General features: G+C 57.6%; 1 protein-coding gene across 1 annotated transcript in view; it reads right to left on the reverse strand.

Moving 5' to 3' along the window:
* Positions 1-7,481: 7,481 nt before the first annotated feature.
* Positions 7,482-18,213, reverse strand: part of TAF4 (TATA-box binding protein associated factor 4) — a 61,393-nt gene continuing 50,661 nt past the window's right edge. The window contains exon 15 of the mRNA XM_077756302.1: positions 7,482-8,967. Coding sequence (XP_077612428.1) covers positions 8,800-8,967 — 168 coding nt within the window. The 3' untranslated portion in view covers positions 7,482-8,799. The remainder of the gene's footprint in view (positions 8,968-18,213) is intronic.

The raw sequence follows: 18,213 nt of genomic DNA on the forward strand, positions 1-18,213 counted from the left end.
CAAGGCCAGCCTCGCTGGGGCCTCGGGGAGGGCAGCGGCTGAGAAACACTCCTTGATCCGATTAGGAAGGGCCAGGGCTTGAGGATGGACGGGGGCAGGAGCAGAGGGAAGACCAGCGTGCAGGCGCAGGCGGACCTGGGGGAGGGCAGGCAGCAGANACTTGCTCTCGGCTCTGGCCGCCCACGGCACAGCCACACGTGGACGGTGTAGAGCTCAGGATGAGACCAGGAGGGGTGGGTCTAGGGCTTAATCAGGGCTTCGAGTGGACACTGGGGGGGTGTGTTCTAAGGGGGAAGGGAGAGGCCGTGAGATGCAGCACGAAGCGAGAAACTCCCACATTCCAAGTCGAGGTGCCACGAGCCATTGCCTGCCTCCCAGCGACAAGACAGTGCGGCTGATGGACGGACCAGTGGCCGGTGGCGCCCTTACCTCTGTCCTGGAATGCCCACCTTGCAGCTGTTTTAACGAGAGAAATAGACGTCTAATCTGAACCCAGTTTTAACAGATGGACACAGACTGGGCTCTGCCTCGTGAGAGCAGGGAGCCCGTGTCCCCACCTCCCTTCCCATCTGACCCCAGACCCTGAGTGGCCTGAGGAAAGGTCGCCCTTCCTTCTTCCCACACATTCCTCCTGAGGTGTGCCCACCCGCCGCCACCTGCCCAGCCGGTGTCCCCAGGAGATGCCCTGTGCCGACAGCCCGAGGCCGGGGGGGCGGGAGGAAGGCGCCGGGCTCTCCGCCAGGCACCTGACGCCTTCACACGGCGTCTCACGTGAGACGTGCAGGAAACGCTCCGACACCCAACTCCACGGACGACGACAATGGCTGACTTAGGCCGTTTGGGTCTTGTAACTGTTCCCAAAGACCGTGTAGAGCACAGATCCCACTGCCCACTGTGAGCCCCGCCCCCACATGCCACCAGGCTCGGGCAGCGGCCTTCCTGGGCCCCTCCCGTGAGCGGGAGTGCTGGCCGGCTAACCCGGGCCCCGCCCCGCAGCGCCCAGGGCCCCTCTCCGCGCACAGCCCTGCGGCACCTCAGACCCAGGGCCAGTGCACAGGCACGATGATGACTCCACACCCTCCAGTCCGTGGCTCTCAGCAGCCTCTCCAGAGACGGAAGGGGCCTCAGTCCCCGGGTCCCCGGGTGGGGGGCAGGGCGAGCCAGCCCCCTCCTTAAGAAGCTCCCGCAGAGGGCCCGTCCCACAGTGAGTGCCCACGGCTCCGCACCTGCTGCCCCGGCCGGTGGCTCCTGAGGCTGGGGTGGCAGTAACCTTGTCCTGACTAAGGCCCTCAGGGGTCGTATCAGAATGGGGGGAGGGGCACGTTGGTGACTGACGGCCACATGAGCCATCAGGACAGCAGCATTAGACCAAATACGGGTGTTCAGGACTGACAGGGAGCATGGGCTCCGGACGCCCACTGAAGGGCAGAGGCAGTGAGTGGTACGGGGTCACTCGCGCAGGCCTGAGTCGCTGGCTTCTCCCTCCACCCTCCCAACACGCATGCCCCGTCACACACCCGCAAACGCCACCAACTCAGCAGCCAAGCCCCAGGCACACACGCTCACCAGCGCAGGACGTCCCCCAAGGTCCCCCACGGTCCCCCCCTCCTGGCTGGCCGCCTGCAGGGCGCTGTCCGCGGTGCTGACCCTCCCACTGCCGGGCGCTGCTGCCCGCGGCTTCGGGAAACGTCCGCAGGAAATTCTGCCTTTCTAGGAATGCACGGTCTGCTTGGACATTTACCTTAGAGACCACAGTGGGGACAGGGAGGGGTGAGGCCCAGCCCCCCTGAGCTCCCGAATCTTCCGACTTCTCTGTGAGAAAAGCTTTCCCATGCGGGACCCTCCTATGTCCCCAGTCTCTCCTCACGGAGCGTATTTGATTCTTTAGAACAACTTAGTGACTTAACATTTACATGTTGTGATGTCGCCCCGTGTTGGCAGGGCAGCGACCTCCCTGGCTATCCCTGCCGTGTTCCCAGCGCTTGTCAGGGCGTGGTTGGGAGGAGCCCCCCAGCCCAGCTGAGAAGACCCAGGGGCAGCAGCGGGAGTGTGACCAGTCTGGCTGGAGTTAAGACCCGGGTTTTAGTCCAGTTCTGCCTTCCTGAAGCTTGTGACCGAGCAAGTCCCTGCAGGTCTCTGGGGCCGACACCAGCTGCACTGTGGGCAGGTGGGGAGATGGAGTGAGAGGAGACAGAGGCCAAGTGCCCTGAGCACTCAGGACAGCCCAGGAGGCATGTGGCACTGGGGGCCCAGCTGCCCCCCGTCGTCCAGGCCCGTGTGCCCCTGTGACCGAATGAGCAGAGCACGCGTGCGGTGTGAGGAGTGTGTGCAGAGAGCACACACCCCTCGCCCCCAGGTAGCCGGCGGGCATGTCACTCCTGAGCCATGGGGGGCCGCTACGAAGGGGCTGCTCTCATTTCTGAGACCCCCACCCACCACCGGGAAGGAGGTGTCATCCCCGCTCTCAGAAACTGGCTCAGACGGGGGCATGCGTCTCAGTGCAGAAAAGCCACACGAACTGGCTCGGGTGGTACGGGCATTTGTTAGCTCAGTAGAGGGCAGGCTGGTGGTGACTCTGACCACGGTGTTGAGCCCAGCGGGCCCACACCCACCCAACTGTCCCTCCCTCTTCACACGGCCCTGGCACCCACAGCGGTCCCTGGACCTGCATCCCAGAGTGACCTTGCCTCCCCCCCGCCACCGCTCAAGGCTGATGGGCCCCGTGGAGGAGACGCCCGCCAGAGCCGGTAGGGGTCTCGGAAGAGCGGCCCCCGAGCACGGGGTCTGGCAGGGGAGCGTGCTGAGGGACCAGGCAGGAAGGGCAGGCTCGCCGCACCTGGAGCAGCACCTGTGTCTGCCCCGCCCTGCCCTTCCCTCCCTGTAATCTCTGGGATGGTTGTCATGGAAACTAAGAGGCTGTCGGCCAGGAGCTCGTCTGAACAGGTGGCAGAGGCGGGGGCACAGGGCACGGGCCTGCAGGGAGGGCCGGGGGGGGGGACAGTCACGGACCGGCAGACATCCTCCTCGGCACCTCCCCTCTGCCGTCCTGGTGGCCCGCACCATGACCAGCCACACAGAGCTGTACCCTGGTGGCCTAAGACGTCCCTGCGGCCAAGGGCACTGCGAGGGAGGGGCCGTGTCAGAGAGGAAATGCCAGCTCGGGCAGAGGGGCTCCCGGCAGTGGTGAGGACCCCCAAGCCCCCCTCTGGAGGGTCCACACCAGAGCGGCCCAGCCTCAGACGTGGTTTGACCTGCGCGGCTTGCTGTAAAATGCTCAACTGACGCACTAGTGTCCCGTGGCTGCCATGACAGAGGGTCGCAACCTGGGTGGCCGACTATGTCACGTTTATTTTCTCGTAGATCTGGAAGCCAGAAGTCAGACCTGGTGTCCACGGGCTGAAATCCGTGTGGGCGGGGCCAGGTCCCTCCACAGGCTCCCGTTTATCCCGGGCTTTGGGGAGACACATTTCAGGAGGGTTTGGAAAGGCCACCCTCAGGCTGTGGTCCTTCTAACTGCATAGCCTCCACCATGAGAGCGTGCACTGCTTGTGTGCTTGCTGTATACCAGGCTCAAAGGATACGGAGACTTCGGGTGGGTCCCCAAAGCAGCTCAGACGTAGCAAGAGACCAGAACAGCCTGGAAGCCTGGGTTGTCAAGGCCGGGCAGAGTTGGGCTCAGGGACAAGCGGGGGCCCTGAGCTCAGGGACGGAGGAAGGCTGGGCAGACTTTTTTTTTTTTTTTAAGACAAAACTTACATTTGGAGACACAGTCTGATAGAAGGGAAAACTAGTTAACAAGTAACTAGTTACCCAGTGGCCATGGACCACCAGAAGATGACGAGTCGCCACCTGTCCCGAGACACCCACACACCGTGTCCTCCCCGTCTGGCACCAGAGCAGTGGGGCCAGGCCACCCGTGCAGGTGGAGCTGAGCTCCGGTGCAGGGGGTCCCCAGGTTTTCCTGGGACACACTTCGGATGTGTTAAAATGCACGGACAGACCTCCCGGTCTGTTTACACAGGCCTGTGCCCACCTACAAGCCCACTACCCAGATGGAGGCCCAAGGGTCCTGGTGGCCCCCCACCCCCCCGGCAGCCACCAGGGGTGACCACGCGGACTCCTGTCACCTCCGGGATTCTCCGGAGCTTGACCTTCCCACAGGTGCACCCAGAGGCTGCGGGGACTTCTGGGACTGGCCTCTTCATGATTCTTTAGAGATTCATCTCCGTTACTGAGAGGATCGGTGGTTTATCCCTTTTCACTCCAGGGAAGTATCGCATTGCCGATTACACTGCAGTTTGTATCCGCTCCCCGCCTGACGGATGGCGGCTCCTTCCCTTCTCCGTCCGTGAGTGAACGGCGCCACTGTAAACGTGCTCCCACGGTCGTGATGGACAAAGGCATTCGTTTCTCTCGAAAAGCTACGATGGAGGCGGGAACTGAAGATCACAGGGACACAGGCTTCATTTGTGGCTCAGTCACGTAAGCATCCAACTCTTGATTTCGGCTCAGGTCATGATCTCACCGTGCGTGAGTTCAAGCCCTGCGTGGGGCTCTGCACTCACAGCATGGAGCCTGCTTGGCATCCTCTGTGTACCCGTCCCTGCCCTTCCCCCCACTCACACTCTCGCAAAAATAAACATAAAAAAAAAAAAATAAGTGCAACAGTTTTCCGAAGTGGCTGGACTGTTGCACAACAGCGTCCTGCCCCCCGACATGATGCTGTCAGCCTCCTTCAGTCTAAGTCACGTGGTGGGCGTGTGGCGAGTCGCCAAGGCTCTGATTTCCATCTCTCCGATGACGGGTCGTCATGGGCAACTTTTCATTTGCTCATTGGCCACCTATAGGTCTTTCATTAAAGACCCGTTCAAGTGTCTCATACATTTTTTTACTGAGCCGTGGAACTCTTTGCACACTTTGCATGCTTTGCACGTAAATCCCGTCGGGTTTACATACCACACACACTCTCTCCTGGCCTGTGGCCTCCCGTCCGCTTCACTGGGCATCTTCTGACGGGCAGAACTTAAGTGCACTTTGCCGCTTTTATCTTTGTGGCTTGTGCCTACCAGGCCCATAGGGGTCCCTGCCTGCTCCACAGTCTTCTAGAAGCTCTGGACTCTGAGTTTCCACATTCAGGCCCACGGCGCATCTCAAATGAGTGTGTGTGTGTGTGTGTGTGTGTGTGTGTGTGTGTGAGGACGGGGTCAAGACTCACTCTCCGCCCCCAGGCCCCCAGCTGCACTGGCATCCGGCCTTTCTTCTCCATGTTGGTGTCTTTGTCCAAAACCCAGTGGCTGTAACACACGGATCCATTTCTGGACTCTGTGCTGTGTTTGCGGACCGGGTCTGCCCACCCACACCAATACCACACCGACTCGATTAGCGCAGCTTTAGGGCAAGTCCTGTAGTCTGGGAGCGCGAGCACTCCGATTCTGCTCTGGACCGTCTGGGCTGTTCTAAGTCGTCTGCAGCTTCACACAAATCTTGGGACTCAGACCTTCCCCAGCAGCAGACTGTCCCCCGGGGGCCTGAGCGCGGCAGCACCCTGCTGCTCTGGAAACACATCACTTCCTCCACTCAGACCTGCTGTCGTGTCTCTCATCTGGGTGTGAGGGTGTCCTCTGTGGGTCCTTGTACGTATCCCTAGGGATCCCGACCTTGGTCGTATTGATGGCCGCTGATTTCCCTCTCTGGCTGCTGGGATACAGAATCACGTACTCTGGACACTGACCCTGTTCCCTACAACCTCAGGAACTCCGACCTCTGTGTAATACGTGTCCGGGTGTTCTGTGTGCACAAGGGCATCACCTCTGATTTCTTTCTTCGCCTCTTCCTTTCCAAACCCGATGCCTTATTTCCTCTCCTTGCCTTTCTGCCGGAGCCGAACAGTGAGAGCTGGCATCCTGGACGACACTGGCCTGCCCTCTGCCCCGAGCCCGCCCACGTCCCCAACCCCGACCTCAGACGACTAATAACGTGCAGTGGTGGCACGCCGACCGCAGCTAACGGTCTCGTGAGGGAAAACAACAGACAAACCTGCACCTCGGGGCTCCGCCCTGCGTGCTCTCCTGCTGGCGTCGCGGCTGTGCCTTGGCTGCGACTGTCCTCAGCGGATCGACGGGACCCAGTGGGACATGCAGAGAAGCGGGTGTTCAGTCAGTCCCACCTGCAGAAACCCAAACATGACCATCCTCTACGCACTGACCTGGTTTATTTCAAGCCAATGGCTTCGCGGAAACGAAGAGGTCATGGTTAGAAAGCTCCGGTGTGGGGGCGCCTGGGGGGCTCGGTCAGTTAGGCGTCCGACTTCGGCTCAGGTCATGATCTCACGGTTCGTGGGTTCAAGCCCCACATCGGGCTCTGTGCTGACAGCTCAGAGCCTGGAGCTGCTTCAGATTCTGTGTGTCTCTCTCTCTCTTGACCCTCCCTTGCTCACGCGGTCTCTCTCTCAGAAATAAATAAAAACATTTTAAAAAATTAAAATTAAAAAAAAAAAGCAAGCTCCAGTGTGACCTGCTGACTAGGTCCCCTTGGGCCTGTTCATGTAGGCTGGAGACGAAGTCTTCAAAGTGCTTCCTGCACAGGCGCTCTGTTCTCCGCTGCCACAGGTGTCACAGGTGAGTGTCCCCCCAAACGAAATCTGTGGGTGCTAACCCCTGGCACCTCAGAATGCGGCCTTATGTGGAGACAAGCTCTTTACGGAGGTTAAGTTAAAATGAGGTCACTATTGGTGGTCCCGTGGCGAGGGGCAATTCAGGGATGAAGAAGGACATCATGCAAATGACAAGGGATGGTGGCCAAGACGCCAGCAATGACCGGAGCTGGGGAACAGCCCTGGCACGGACTCCCTCGCGGCCTCGCGGACCCCGACCCTGCCGAACCCTGACCTCACACTTCTGGCCTCCAGAAGAGGACACGGGCACGGGCTTCTGTGACCCAGCCGGCAGCGCCTGGAGACCAAGGAACAGGCACCCCAAAGAGAGCGGTGCTCTCCGGCGTAACTTGTACGGAAGCCCGTGTATCGCTGGGTGTCGTCAGAGCAGTTAAAATTAACGTGAAAACCGGGCACCAACTCCGGGCGCACAAGTGGCCGGCTCCAGCGGCGCTCAGGAGGCAGGGTGCTGGCCGGTCCCCCGCGGCGGCTGGCAGAGAGGCCGGCCCCCTGGAGACCGTCTCCGGCACCGCGGGTCCACACCAGGCTCGTCAGGGCACGTGTCCGTGCGCAGACTCCCGCGGGCCCACGGCGCCCCAGCTGCGAGGACAGGTGCCCTGGCGTACCTGTGTCAGGGCAGGGTGGCCCAGACGGCCCGAGCGCGTGGGGAGGTGCCGTCCGTGGAGGTGAGGATATCCCTCATGGAGCGGCTGGGGTTTACACCCGGATTCTAGCCAGCAGTCCCTATATAAACACCTCAGCGGCACCAGAGCGGAGTCTCTGGTGACAGATCTAAAACTGGAAAACCGGGAAAAACAGGCAAAACAGATACAGATAAATTTGTTTTTAATAAAGGAGTTAATTTTCTTTCAATCCTATATAAAACAATAGCAATTAAAAACTTCATTTTTGAAAGTAAAATATTTACATATGAACAAGTAACTGTGCAAAATTTACATGAAAAAATGGAAAGACAGGGATTTCCTAAAAGACAAAATAAAAGGCGTAACAGTTTTCAGGTGTTGATAAAAAATACTGATCAGCGTTGGGTTCGCACTCGCGCGAATTAAAGTCTGACGTGAGGATTCACACAGAGAAAGCCGAAGTATTTACAGTCATAAAAGTACTATCAATAGACAATTTAATACAATAACCTCTGAAAATATAAAGAACCAATTAGTATATTTGTAATAAAAAAATAGGTACAAAGAAGGGCTTTGCTCTGGACATCTGTAAAGTTGGCCCACAGCTTGCTTACAGTCTCTTAGCAAAATAATTATAGTTTACATAGCCATTTTTATGTTATGTGCCAAAAATTATGTACAATTACTGACAAAATACACCAACCATTTTTCAACACTTGATTCACACTGAGAAACAGTCTTTTGATGATTCTTCTCAACTTTGATTTTATTTCATCTAATTTCCACTTTTAGCTAAAAAACACAGTGCAAGTAAAATATATTTATGCTGAAAAGGTTTTCATTTCTTTTAACTTTACAGCTTTACAAACTATAGCAAATAAACTGCGTCTGTACAGATGCCGACCACGCGTTCGGGGAGGAGCCGCCGGCTCGGCCTGTCCTGAGCAGGAAGGTGGCTCCGCTCCGGGCGGGCGCGCCGTGGGCGCCGGGCTCCTCGGGGACTCTGGCGAGGGAGGGGACGGGCAGATAAATAGTCTAAAAAATCAGTTTGCTTTGCCAACTGACTAATACAAAAATAAAATAAATGAAATGAGGTCATTGCTGTAGACACACACCTACGCAGTAAGTTGGGTTGAATAAACCAAAATGCACAAATAATGTAGAAACCGCTACGAGGTGACAGAGGGCAGCTAATTATTTGCTAAACGATTCCATCAGTTTTTATATATGGCTTGTTTGGCAAGAAGGCCACTCAATCAAAGATGAGTTAAGAGTTAATTGTCCTTTAAGAGGGCCCATGGGCCTCTGTGTTCTCGGTTACAGAAACGTGTTTTCTTCCTCGCTGAAGAGTTGACTTAGAAACAGGAATATAAAACTGTTCCATTGTAAAGAGGTGGCTGTTTTTTTAAACAATATCCCATTTGCTTGTTACAAAAGGCGTCATCTGCAAATATATAAAAGCGTCCCAGGCGTCTCCATTGGCGACGCCGCGCCCGCCCTGTGCTACTTAAGGAATGCTTTGTAGAGCAACAGTGAATGGCTTGTCTCACGCTCATTCTCTAAACAAAATATGAGGTCCCTGAGGTTGACCCGCGTGATCCTTTGCCGCGTGAACTGTCTGGGGGTTCCGACGCCGGAGCTGCCTGGGACCGCCGAGCCTGGGCCCGACCCCTGGTGACGAGAAAGAAGACAGCCAGTTAGTGGAGCGCGCGGGTGGGCGCAACCCACGGCGCTGGCCCCGGGGCTGTGTGCCCGCGGCCACTTGGGCTTCCCTACTGGTGTGCCAAGGAACCCTGCAGCCGGAGGAAGCCACGGGTGGGACAGGCCCCTTCCTGCAGGCCTGCTCCCAGAGCTGAAGTGCCTCACAGGCCCCCAATAGGGAGGGGGCGGGAGCAGGGACACGGCCCCCACGCCGGCCTCCAGGACCGGTGGCCTCATGCACCCATATGGGCACTACCCCCTGCAATTCCCAGGGCCCGGACTCTGGCCCCGGGGCCTGCAGAAGGCGCAGGCGGTGGCAGGACAGCTCCTGGGCTTGAAGCCGGTGTCTCAACCTCCGAGTGTCCAGGCGGGACCAATGCCACACCCGGGGAAACCGTGTCGTCCCCATGTTGCCAGCAAAGGCCCTTTCCCCACACCGTCAAGTCGAAACTCCCAGGCTGGGCGGGCGGCAGCGAGCTGGCTAACGGGCCGGACCGCAGGGCTCTGTGGCCACCGTGGTTGCCGCGGCCGACGGGGGGCCCCCTGCTCCCGGCCGGTCTCAGCGGGGACACTGCCGTCTCCGGGCCGACAGCATCAATTCGGCTCAGGGCCTGCACCGTGGGGAACGGCCGAGTTTCTGCGGGTCTCTGCCGCCCGCAAGTGGACACGGAGTCGCCAGGGGCGGTGTTCCTGGAAGCGTCGTGTCGCCACCTGGCAGCAGCGTCCTGGGGTTCCAGCACTGCGTCTCCATCCAACCACATGACTCCCAACTGCACGGCGCTCGGTTCTCCGTGCAGAATGAAAACTAAGCGTCTGTGTTCTGATGGTTAAAGTTGCTCGTGCATGGTTCAAGTGCAAACACTACACAGGGTATTTTTACAGCACATTCTCACGGCTTAGGAAGGTGGGAGGAAAGGGTTCCCCCGCAGCCGAAGAGCCCTGCCCTGCCCAGGCCGCAGTTCCGGGAGCCGGCCAGCAGGTGGCGGGCGAGGACCGCACACGCTCTGGGCACGAGGTTCCCTCGGCCACCTGAGCCCCTTTCCGCCAGCGGAGGGAGTCCCTGTGCACACGCACTGTCATTGACCTCAATTACAGCTTACACCCCCTCCACCGCCCTTCACGGCCGAGGTCCCTCCCGCGGGCCAGGCCCCATGGCAGCTACTTTTCCTTGTTTGAAAGAATAATTTAGGTTTCTCGGTGCTTCCCTGAGCCTCCGTAATGCCCCTAAAAGAGCATTTCGTGCAAGAGACAAAGGGTGCCACGGCCGAGGCCAGTGATGGCTCTGGAGCGGCAAGAGCCTGGGGGCCGCTCTGCACCCGAGACCCCACAGGCACAGCCCAGCACGCCCAGACAGAGGCCGGTTTCCGGAAAGACAGCTGCCTCCTGATGGTGGCCTGCCCTCCACGCCCCCTGCAGACGCCAAGGCTCATGGGACGGGCACCGCCATGCAGACAGCAAAGGCACTACCTACCTAACGGACCGAAACATCTCTGACACACGTGACCAATTCTGGACCACATCTGACATTTCTACTTTCCAGACAGAAAGCCAATAGCCAAAAACAGGTAGGACAAGGCACCTACTTCAGGTGCAAATTAACAGGTCAGAACTCAAGATAAATCACGCTTTACTGCAATATTTCTTAGAAACCACAACTGGTGTCAAAGCATTAACGGGCATGGTGCTGGCGGAGCACCGCCCTCCCACCCCCCGCAGGAGGGAGGCACGCTGGCGGCACGCTCTGCAGGCCAGAGGGAACCTGCAATTCCTCGTGGTTCGATGGAGTGCCGTAAAACACCGATGTTCAAAGATATCCTACTTAAGACTCAAATTACTTCCAGTGACATGGGGCGAGCACCGTTTTTCCCTTTTCACGCCGAAACAGAAGGACACGGTTCACGGTCCTCCCTCCGGGGTCCTGGTCATAACTGCTTGTGGGTATCCTGGCTGCCCGAGGGTCACAGGAGCTGGCGTCCGGGAGAGAGGAACGCAGTGCCCGCCCTGCCTACCGACAACACGCCCGGCCCAGAATCAGGGAAAAGCGAGCAAGTGCCGACGCGGCCCCGGGGGAGCGGGGACGCCCACACGCCATCGCAGGGCTGTTCTGCGCTGCCCGGTTTGTGCAGGCGCCGGACCTATCGCTTACACGAAGCAGGTCCTCTTCGGAAAATGGCACGTGTAACACCTGTCTGCCTGGTCCCGGGACTGGTCCAGGACGAACAAAATGAGCCATTTCTTTTGAAGGCAGCCCTGCCACTGACAAAATGCCACTATCAATCTGACACGTAATGAACACCTGATGTAAAACCAAATGGGGAAAAACCCACCTTCCATCCAAATCCCACCTGGCTCGTGGGGTCACCCCACTTGGCGGCCATCGCTGGCTGGGGGAGAAGCCCTGCGTGCCTCTGTGCTCCCCATGAGTGCCGAGACGTGAGCCGCCTCAGGGAAACTCCCGCCTCGGGGCCGCAGTGGCCAAGAGCCCCGCGCTCACGGGTGCCCAGAAGCAGGGCCCGGCAGCTCCCAGGCGAGGGGCCCCTCGAGGCTGCGCCCCCTCCCTGCCCCGCGCTCAGCTGGACGGCCGGCAGCCTGGGTCGAACCCGCTCCAGCAAAACCCGCGGCACAGACTCCGACTGGCTCGCGCCGCTCCCCGCAAGGTGCCGTGTTCCCAAGCTCGCCCGCACCATCTCTACGCCCTTCCCGCCCACAAAGCAGAGCTACCGGAGCTACCGGTGCAGCCGGGCAGCCGGGGAGGACACGCGGTGGTAAAGACACGCGGGTACTTTCCTCAGTCACCCTGACACCTCCCTCCATCTCCCCCAAACCAACTCAGAACAAGATGGGAAGCACCGATCTACACAAGCGTCACTCCATCGGCAGAACGTGGTCACACGGAGCGCCCTGCTCCAGAAAGACTCCAAATGAGAACACCTGGCAGGTCCTCCTGCAGCCACAAGGCGACATGGCAAAGGAGAGGAGGGAGACAGCGAGGGGCCGCGGTGTGACGAAGGCCACCCAGAACGGCCGGTCCACCCCGGTCTAGCGTCCAGAGCACAGACACGGGGAAGGGTGTGAGCAGACTCCTCAGAACAGAGCCTCCGGGAAGGGAAGGAAGGAAGGGGACACTGAGGCTCCTGCAAGCCCGAGGCGGCACCACCAAAGGACACGGAGCCCTCCTCCAAGCAGCACACACAAAACCGGCCACACTACCCGGCTGCTCGTCGCTGTCAGGAGAGGGCGCCATCAGACCGTAAGTCTGCGGAGACACCCAAACCCCACAAAAATGTCCCCCGATTAGGAAGCCCGTCAAGATCTACCGCAAAATATCAGAAAACAGAATTCCACGCACAACAGAGACAAGTCTTTCTGGAAAAACAAGCAAACTGTTAAGATAACACTTTCAGTGACAAAAAATGCCCTGAGCATTTGAGGACATGAAAAGTGACCTGAATGAAAATCCCTAATATTAAGAGAAGTAGATTAAACAGCAGAGGAGAGATGAGAGTTGGCTGAATGCAAGAAAGAAGTGGGAGGGAGACGCAGAGTTCTCTCGCACTGAGTGAACTAACTGCAAGGTACTCAGGGCGGACGCAGGAAAGGCAGGCGCAGGGGCGCAGCCGGGGAAGGTTCGGGAAGGTTCCGGGAAGGGCAAGCGAAGGCCCGCGCTAACAGCCCCTCACAGGCGACGCGACACAACAGCCGCGGAAGCCAGAACTCAGGAACCAGAAGGACCAAGTCCACGCACTGAAAGGGCCCGTGAAAACGGACTCTGACACCTCTGCGCGAAATTACTAGTTTTCAAGGATCAAGACGAGGCCTCGTGTAAAAACAAACTAAAATGACAAAGGCAGGAGAGCCAGCCGCGTCCGGCTTTGCAAAACCAGCTTCCAAGCCAGGACGACGCGGGAGGGCAGCGTTCAGGCTGGCTGAGGGGGAGGGCGGGCCGAGGGCTTTACCCAAGCCGGCCGTCCTCCCTCCACAGCCGCAGGAGCCCGTTTCCCACACAAGAGTCGGGGATTCTGCACGGAGGCCCCCGCGGGCTGGGCCACAGCGCCACCCAAGCCCGGGGTGGGCGGGGACACGCTGGGTGCGGGGCCAGGGCGGAAGCACTTGTGGGCACCGACTGANGAGCGGAACAGTTAGGTAAACACCAGGCCGTGCAGTGAGGTGGACGAGCAAAGACGACACCGGAATACGATCGTAAACCTTCCTAAACACAAACAAACGTTTTAATTAGAGAGCAGAGAATATGCATTTCAGAGGAAGAGAACGCGTGGCTGTAAAATGCTGTGAGAGAGAAGACACCAAGCACGTCAGTCATATCAAAAGGTGAATGGGCTCAAAGCACCCATTAGAGGGAGAGCTTTTCAATTTGGCTCAGAAAATGAGACGTGCTATGGGCATGAGATGTATCTAAAATCCGGAAGCCTGAGACCAAAGTGGGGGACAGAGGTTTTCTCCGGTGAGGGAAGTGGGGAGAGCAGGGCCAATGCTGGTCCTAACTCAGGACACAGCAGAACTCAAGCCCACTGGACAAATGTGGTTAATTTTTTTCTTCTTTTTTTTCTGAGAGAGACAGCGTGAGCAGGGGAGGGTCAAGAGAGAGAGGGAGACACAGAAAATGAAGCAACTGAGCCACCCAGGCGCCCCAAAGGCGGTTATTTTTTAATGCTAAAAGTGACAATTCACAGAAGACAGAACACGAATACTTCTGTCCCCAACAACAAGGCACACTCCCCGCGCTACAAAGCCTAAGTTGCAGAAGACGCACGGAGACAGGGATAGAAACGTGTGAGTGACAGACTTAACGTCACCACAGTCCATACAAAGCACGTCAAATGGACAAGACAGAGCAAGGATCCGGAAGGCTGGTCAGCAGGGTGGCGAGTGCACATGATGGAAACCTATGAAGCTCTACACCGTTCATGAGGCTTTGCCTGTTCTCAGGCACCCACAGCACAGTCACCAAACTCATTACCCGTCTCCCCATCGGAATGGCACAGTTTCAAACGATGACAGCTTAGCGGTGCCACTAAGACTGGGGAAGGCGAGGGGCACCTGGGTGGCCTAGTCGGTTGAGCGTCCGACTTTCGCTTAGGTCATGATCTCGTGGTTCGTGGGTTCGAGCCCCGCGTCGGGCTCTGTGCTGACTGCCAGCTCAGAGCCTGGAGCCTGTTTCAGAGTCTGTGTCTCCCTCTCTCTCTGACCCTCCCCTGATCACGCTGTCTCTCTCTCTCCTAGAAATAAATAAAACATTAAAAAAAAAAAGACTGGGGAAGGCGAAGTGGCCTGATCTTCAGGAGGGGAGCCTGACAGTTCCTAAAAACCCTCCTATGCCTGTCACTTTGCCCTCAACGGTGCACCCCCAGACAAGACCCCCATGCACAAGGTCATCCGGCCCCGCATGACTGGCACCTGCGTCCTCGTTTTGTGAAGGAGTAAGCAGGTGGGGGCAGGGCAGCGGGGACGGAGGGCAGACAGCGCGGCTGCCGCTGCGGGACACAGCTGCACGGGGAAAGCAGGAGGTGCAGCACGATCACCCGGCAGACGCCACTTTAACCAAGTGGTCAAGTCACAAGGCGACGTGCTGAGAAGGGCACCTTATTGCTCTTGCGACAATCTAGCTAAATTTATGGAACCTGGATTCAATCATAAGGAAACACAAGATGAACCCACACTGACAAACTCTGTACGAAATAAGTGACCCCACACTTCATGAGTGCTGAGATCAGGAAACGAGGGATGGAGGAAGGAGCAAAGAGGGTCCTGGGTGAGATCCTGCAACAGGAAGAGGGGCCCAGGGGGAAGATGGGGACAATCAAACACGGATAGAATGTTTGCAAAAGAAACGTCTGGTCACACACATCACCCCAAACAAACTGCAAACAGCTCACAAAACTCAACAATAATAAACCTGCATGAAAAAAGGGCCAGAGTCCCGAGCAGGCCGCCCGCCAGAGAAGATCCGCAGATGCAGACGGGCGCGTGGACAGACGCTCCTCGTCACAGGTCGTCAGGGAAACGCAAATCACGATAGCGAGACACTGCGCACGCCCATCAGAAGGGCCCAAACCCACGACCCCAAAGACCCAGACGCTGGCGAGGGCGTGGAGCGGCGGGAATGCAGATTGGTGCGGCCACTTGGGAAGAGAGTTGGTGTTTCTTACAAAACTAACCACACTCTTACCAGACAAAACTTGTGTCCACACAAACCCTGCCCATGGATGCCTAGAGCAGCTGTGTTCACGGCTGCCAAAACGTGGAAGTGACCAACCACAGCGTCCTTCAGACGGTGACGATAGCTGAACCTTGGTGGACCCAGAGAACGGACTATTATTACGCAGCGCGAACAAGAACTGAGCTCTCGAGTCATGGAAACGCACGGAGGCGGCTTCGACGCTCGTCACTAAGTGCAGCGGCCAAGCTGAGAAGCCCCGACGTGTGAGTCCAACTACGTGACTTTCTGGAAAAGACAAAACCACGGAGACATCACAGGGTCAGCGGCTGTGGGGGTGGCGGGAGGTGGGGTGAGGGCAGCGGGGAGATGAACACGCGGAGCTCAGGGGGTTCAGGGCCGTGAAGCTAGCGCGTGCGATGCTGCAAAGGTGGGTGCGCGTCACTCTACGTTTGTGCAAACCCACAGGACGCACGTCACCGAGAGGGACCCCATGGTGCACGTGGACTCTGGGTGACGATGACATGTCCGTGGAGGCGCATCAGTCTTTGTACACGTTGCTTCCAGTGGGTGTTGATGGTGGGGAGGCGGTACGTGCAGGGGCAGGTGGCACGTGGGAAATTCCTGTACTTTCACTGTTTTGCTATGAACCTAAAACTGCTCCAAAAACAAGATTATAATTTAAAAAAAATTAAATTCTGAAAAACAAAACCAAAGGTCTTATGAACCATCTAGCACACCGATGACTCACTGGGGGAAGCTGGGTGAGGGGCACAGAGAAATACTCCAGTATTTTCCTGACTTTTCTGTGGGTCTAAAATTAGTTCAGGGGTGCCTGGGTGGCTCAGTGGGTTAAGGAACTGACTTCAGCTCAGATCATGATCTCACAGCTCACAGTTTGTGGGTTTGCGCTGACAGCCTGGAGCCCCTTTCAGAACCTCTGTCCCACTCTCTCTCTGCCCCTCCCCCACTCACGCACGCGCTCTCTCAAAAATAAACATTTAAAAAAAATTCAGTTAGTTTTTAAAAAATTAGCTTTAAAAAGATATACCCCAAGAAAATAATCCTGAAGTAAAAAAGGACTAAGTGTTAACCTCTGATGAGGAAAGGCATGTGAAGAACTTTTTAACGTACAAATTTTATGTTAATTGTTATATACGTAACACACAAGTGTCACCCCAAAGCTCAAAAACAGGCAAAAGCACCAACATATGAAAGAACCTCCCAGAACAGTGTCTGGTGAACCTACGTCTTCCCACCATGTCACCTGGGGTCCCTGCGCTCACTGCACGCTGCGCCCCGCGCCCGGCTCTCCCCGTGGGTTTAGAAATATACACTTCTCCTACTCCTTGGCACTTACATCTTAACACCCAGTCAGAGTTCATCAACAGGCCTTTCCCATCGCCCCGCCCCGCCCCGCCCTTCCCGGCGCCGGGACCCCGGGACCCCAGCAGCCAGAGCATCGGGGAAGCTGGTTGTGTTGAGCAAAAGACCAAATACATCGCTAGTAATGGGAACTCGATTTCTCATGGAGACGGACTCACAAGCAAGGACAGGGAGGAGGCCAGGAAGCAGCCCTGGGTGCGGACTAGAACCGGGGTGCCCACCAGAACAAGGGGGGCCGCTTCCAACACGGGAGGGGCCGCACACGCACGCACCCACCCGCCCCTGGACTGACTGCAGGGCTCAGATCGACCTCCACATGCTGCCCTCGCAGGGCACCGGGGCTCCTGGCTGAGAGCAAGCGCCTCTCCTGCCCATAAAACTGCGACATGTCAATGAGGGCGACATTTCAAAAGGATCTAGAACAGCTTAAAGGAGCCTCCACTGCCCAAATCTAGAAACTGCGAGAGCAGGGACTGCAGCCCACTGAGGACAACGGGGTCCACGGTCCCTGCGGCAGTGGTGAGTGAACAAACGAACAAACAGGCAGACGCAGGACAGAGGGAAAGGTCTTCCTGCGGCAGAAGGCGTGAAGGGCACGGAGCGTCACGCCCGCAGCCAGGAAGGCGCTGCGGCCGGGGAGGCCCGCCGAGTCCTGGAGCACCTCCCCACTCGACGCCAGCAAATCCTGACTGAACAGCGGGAACAGCCGGACAGTGTGGCTGAACCCAGCGACCAAGGTTCAGATCAACAGGAAGGTCACCACATGGGGGGCAGAGGGACCTCCTCATGTGACGGGCTGGACACAGTGCCCATCGAGACAGAGGTGTTTCTGCCAGAGCCACACAGACCTCGGCTGAGGGTCATCCTGCGGACGGAAGTCCCGTCCCCTTGAGCACTGTCGAGAGTGAGGAGATTCCTAACAGGCTCACGTGCAAGCCAGCGGATGCCACACGTCCCTGCACAGACATGGAGATGCTACCTGGGCCACTGGGACACAGGGGCAGGCGTGAGGACACGGGCGTCCTGCCCAGGAGGCAGTGTGGCCTCGTACCAGACAGGGCCCGGTCGTATCAGCACTGGGGGTGCAAGAAACGCTCTCAGATGGCTATATATGTACACACACGTTCCACACACACAGGCCGCTGTGATCACACATGTGACGCATGACACCGTGATCACACGTGTGATGCACACACGGGACACTATGACGAATCAGGGACACGCAATGCCCAGATCTGAGAGGGTAAATAACGGGCTGTGTGCACTAGTCCTACAACTTTTCTGTAGGTTTGAAACTATTTTCAGTGAAAAGAAAGCTGTATTTCTTAAAGCCAACCGCCGTGTTCTGAGAAGACGGCCACAGGATCAGCAGCTTCCTGATCTTCCCAAAGGCCTGTGTACGACTCACGGCAACTAAACGGCCAAACCAAAAACCAGCAGGTGCTATTTAGAGCAAATCTCGCGAAGATGAGCCACAGGCCTGAACAAGACCCCAGCGCTGCACTGCACAGGACGGGCCACTGCCGGGCTGGACACCCCAGGGGCAGCGCCCCCAGTGTGGCATCCTGCGGACGAGATCAGGAGGCAGGAAATAGAAGTTGGTCAGGACGGGGTGGTGGGGGGCTGGGACAGCCCAGGAGCTGGGCGGGAGGTGG

This window comes from Crocuta crocuta, unplaced genomic scaffold (assembly GCF_008692635.1).
Source record: "Crocuta crocuta isolate KB4526 unplaced genomic scaffold, BGI_CrCroc_1.0 scaffold123, whole genome shotgun sequence".
Taxonomy (NCBI): Eukaryota; Metazoa; Chordata; class Mammalia; order Carnivora; family Hyaenidae; genus Crocuta; species Crocuta crocuta.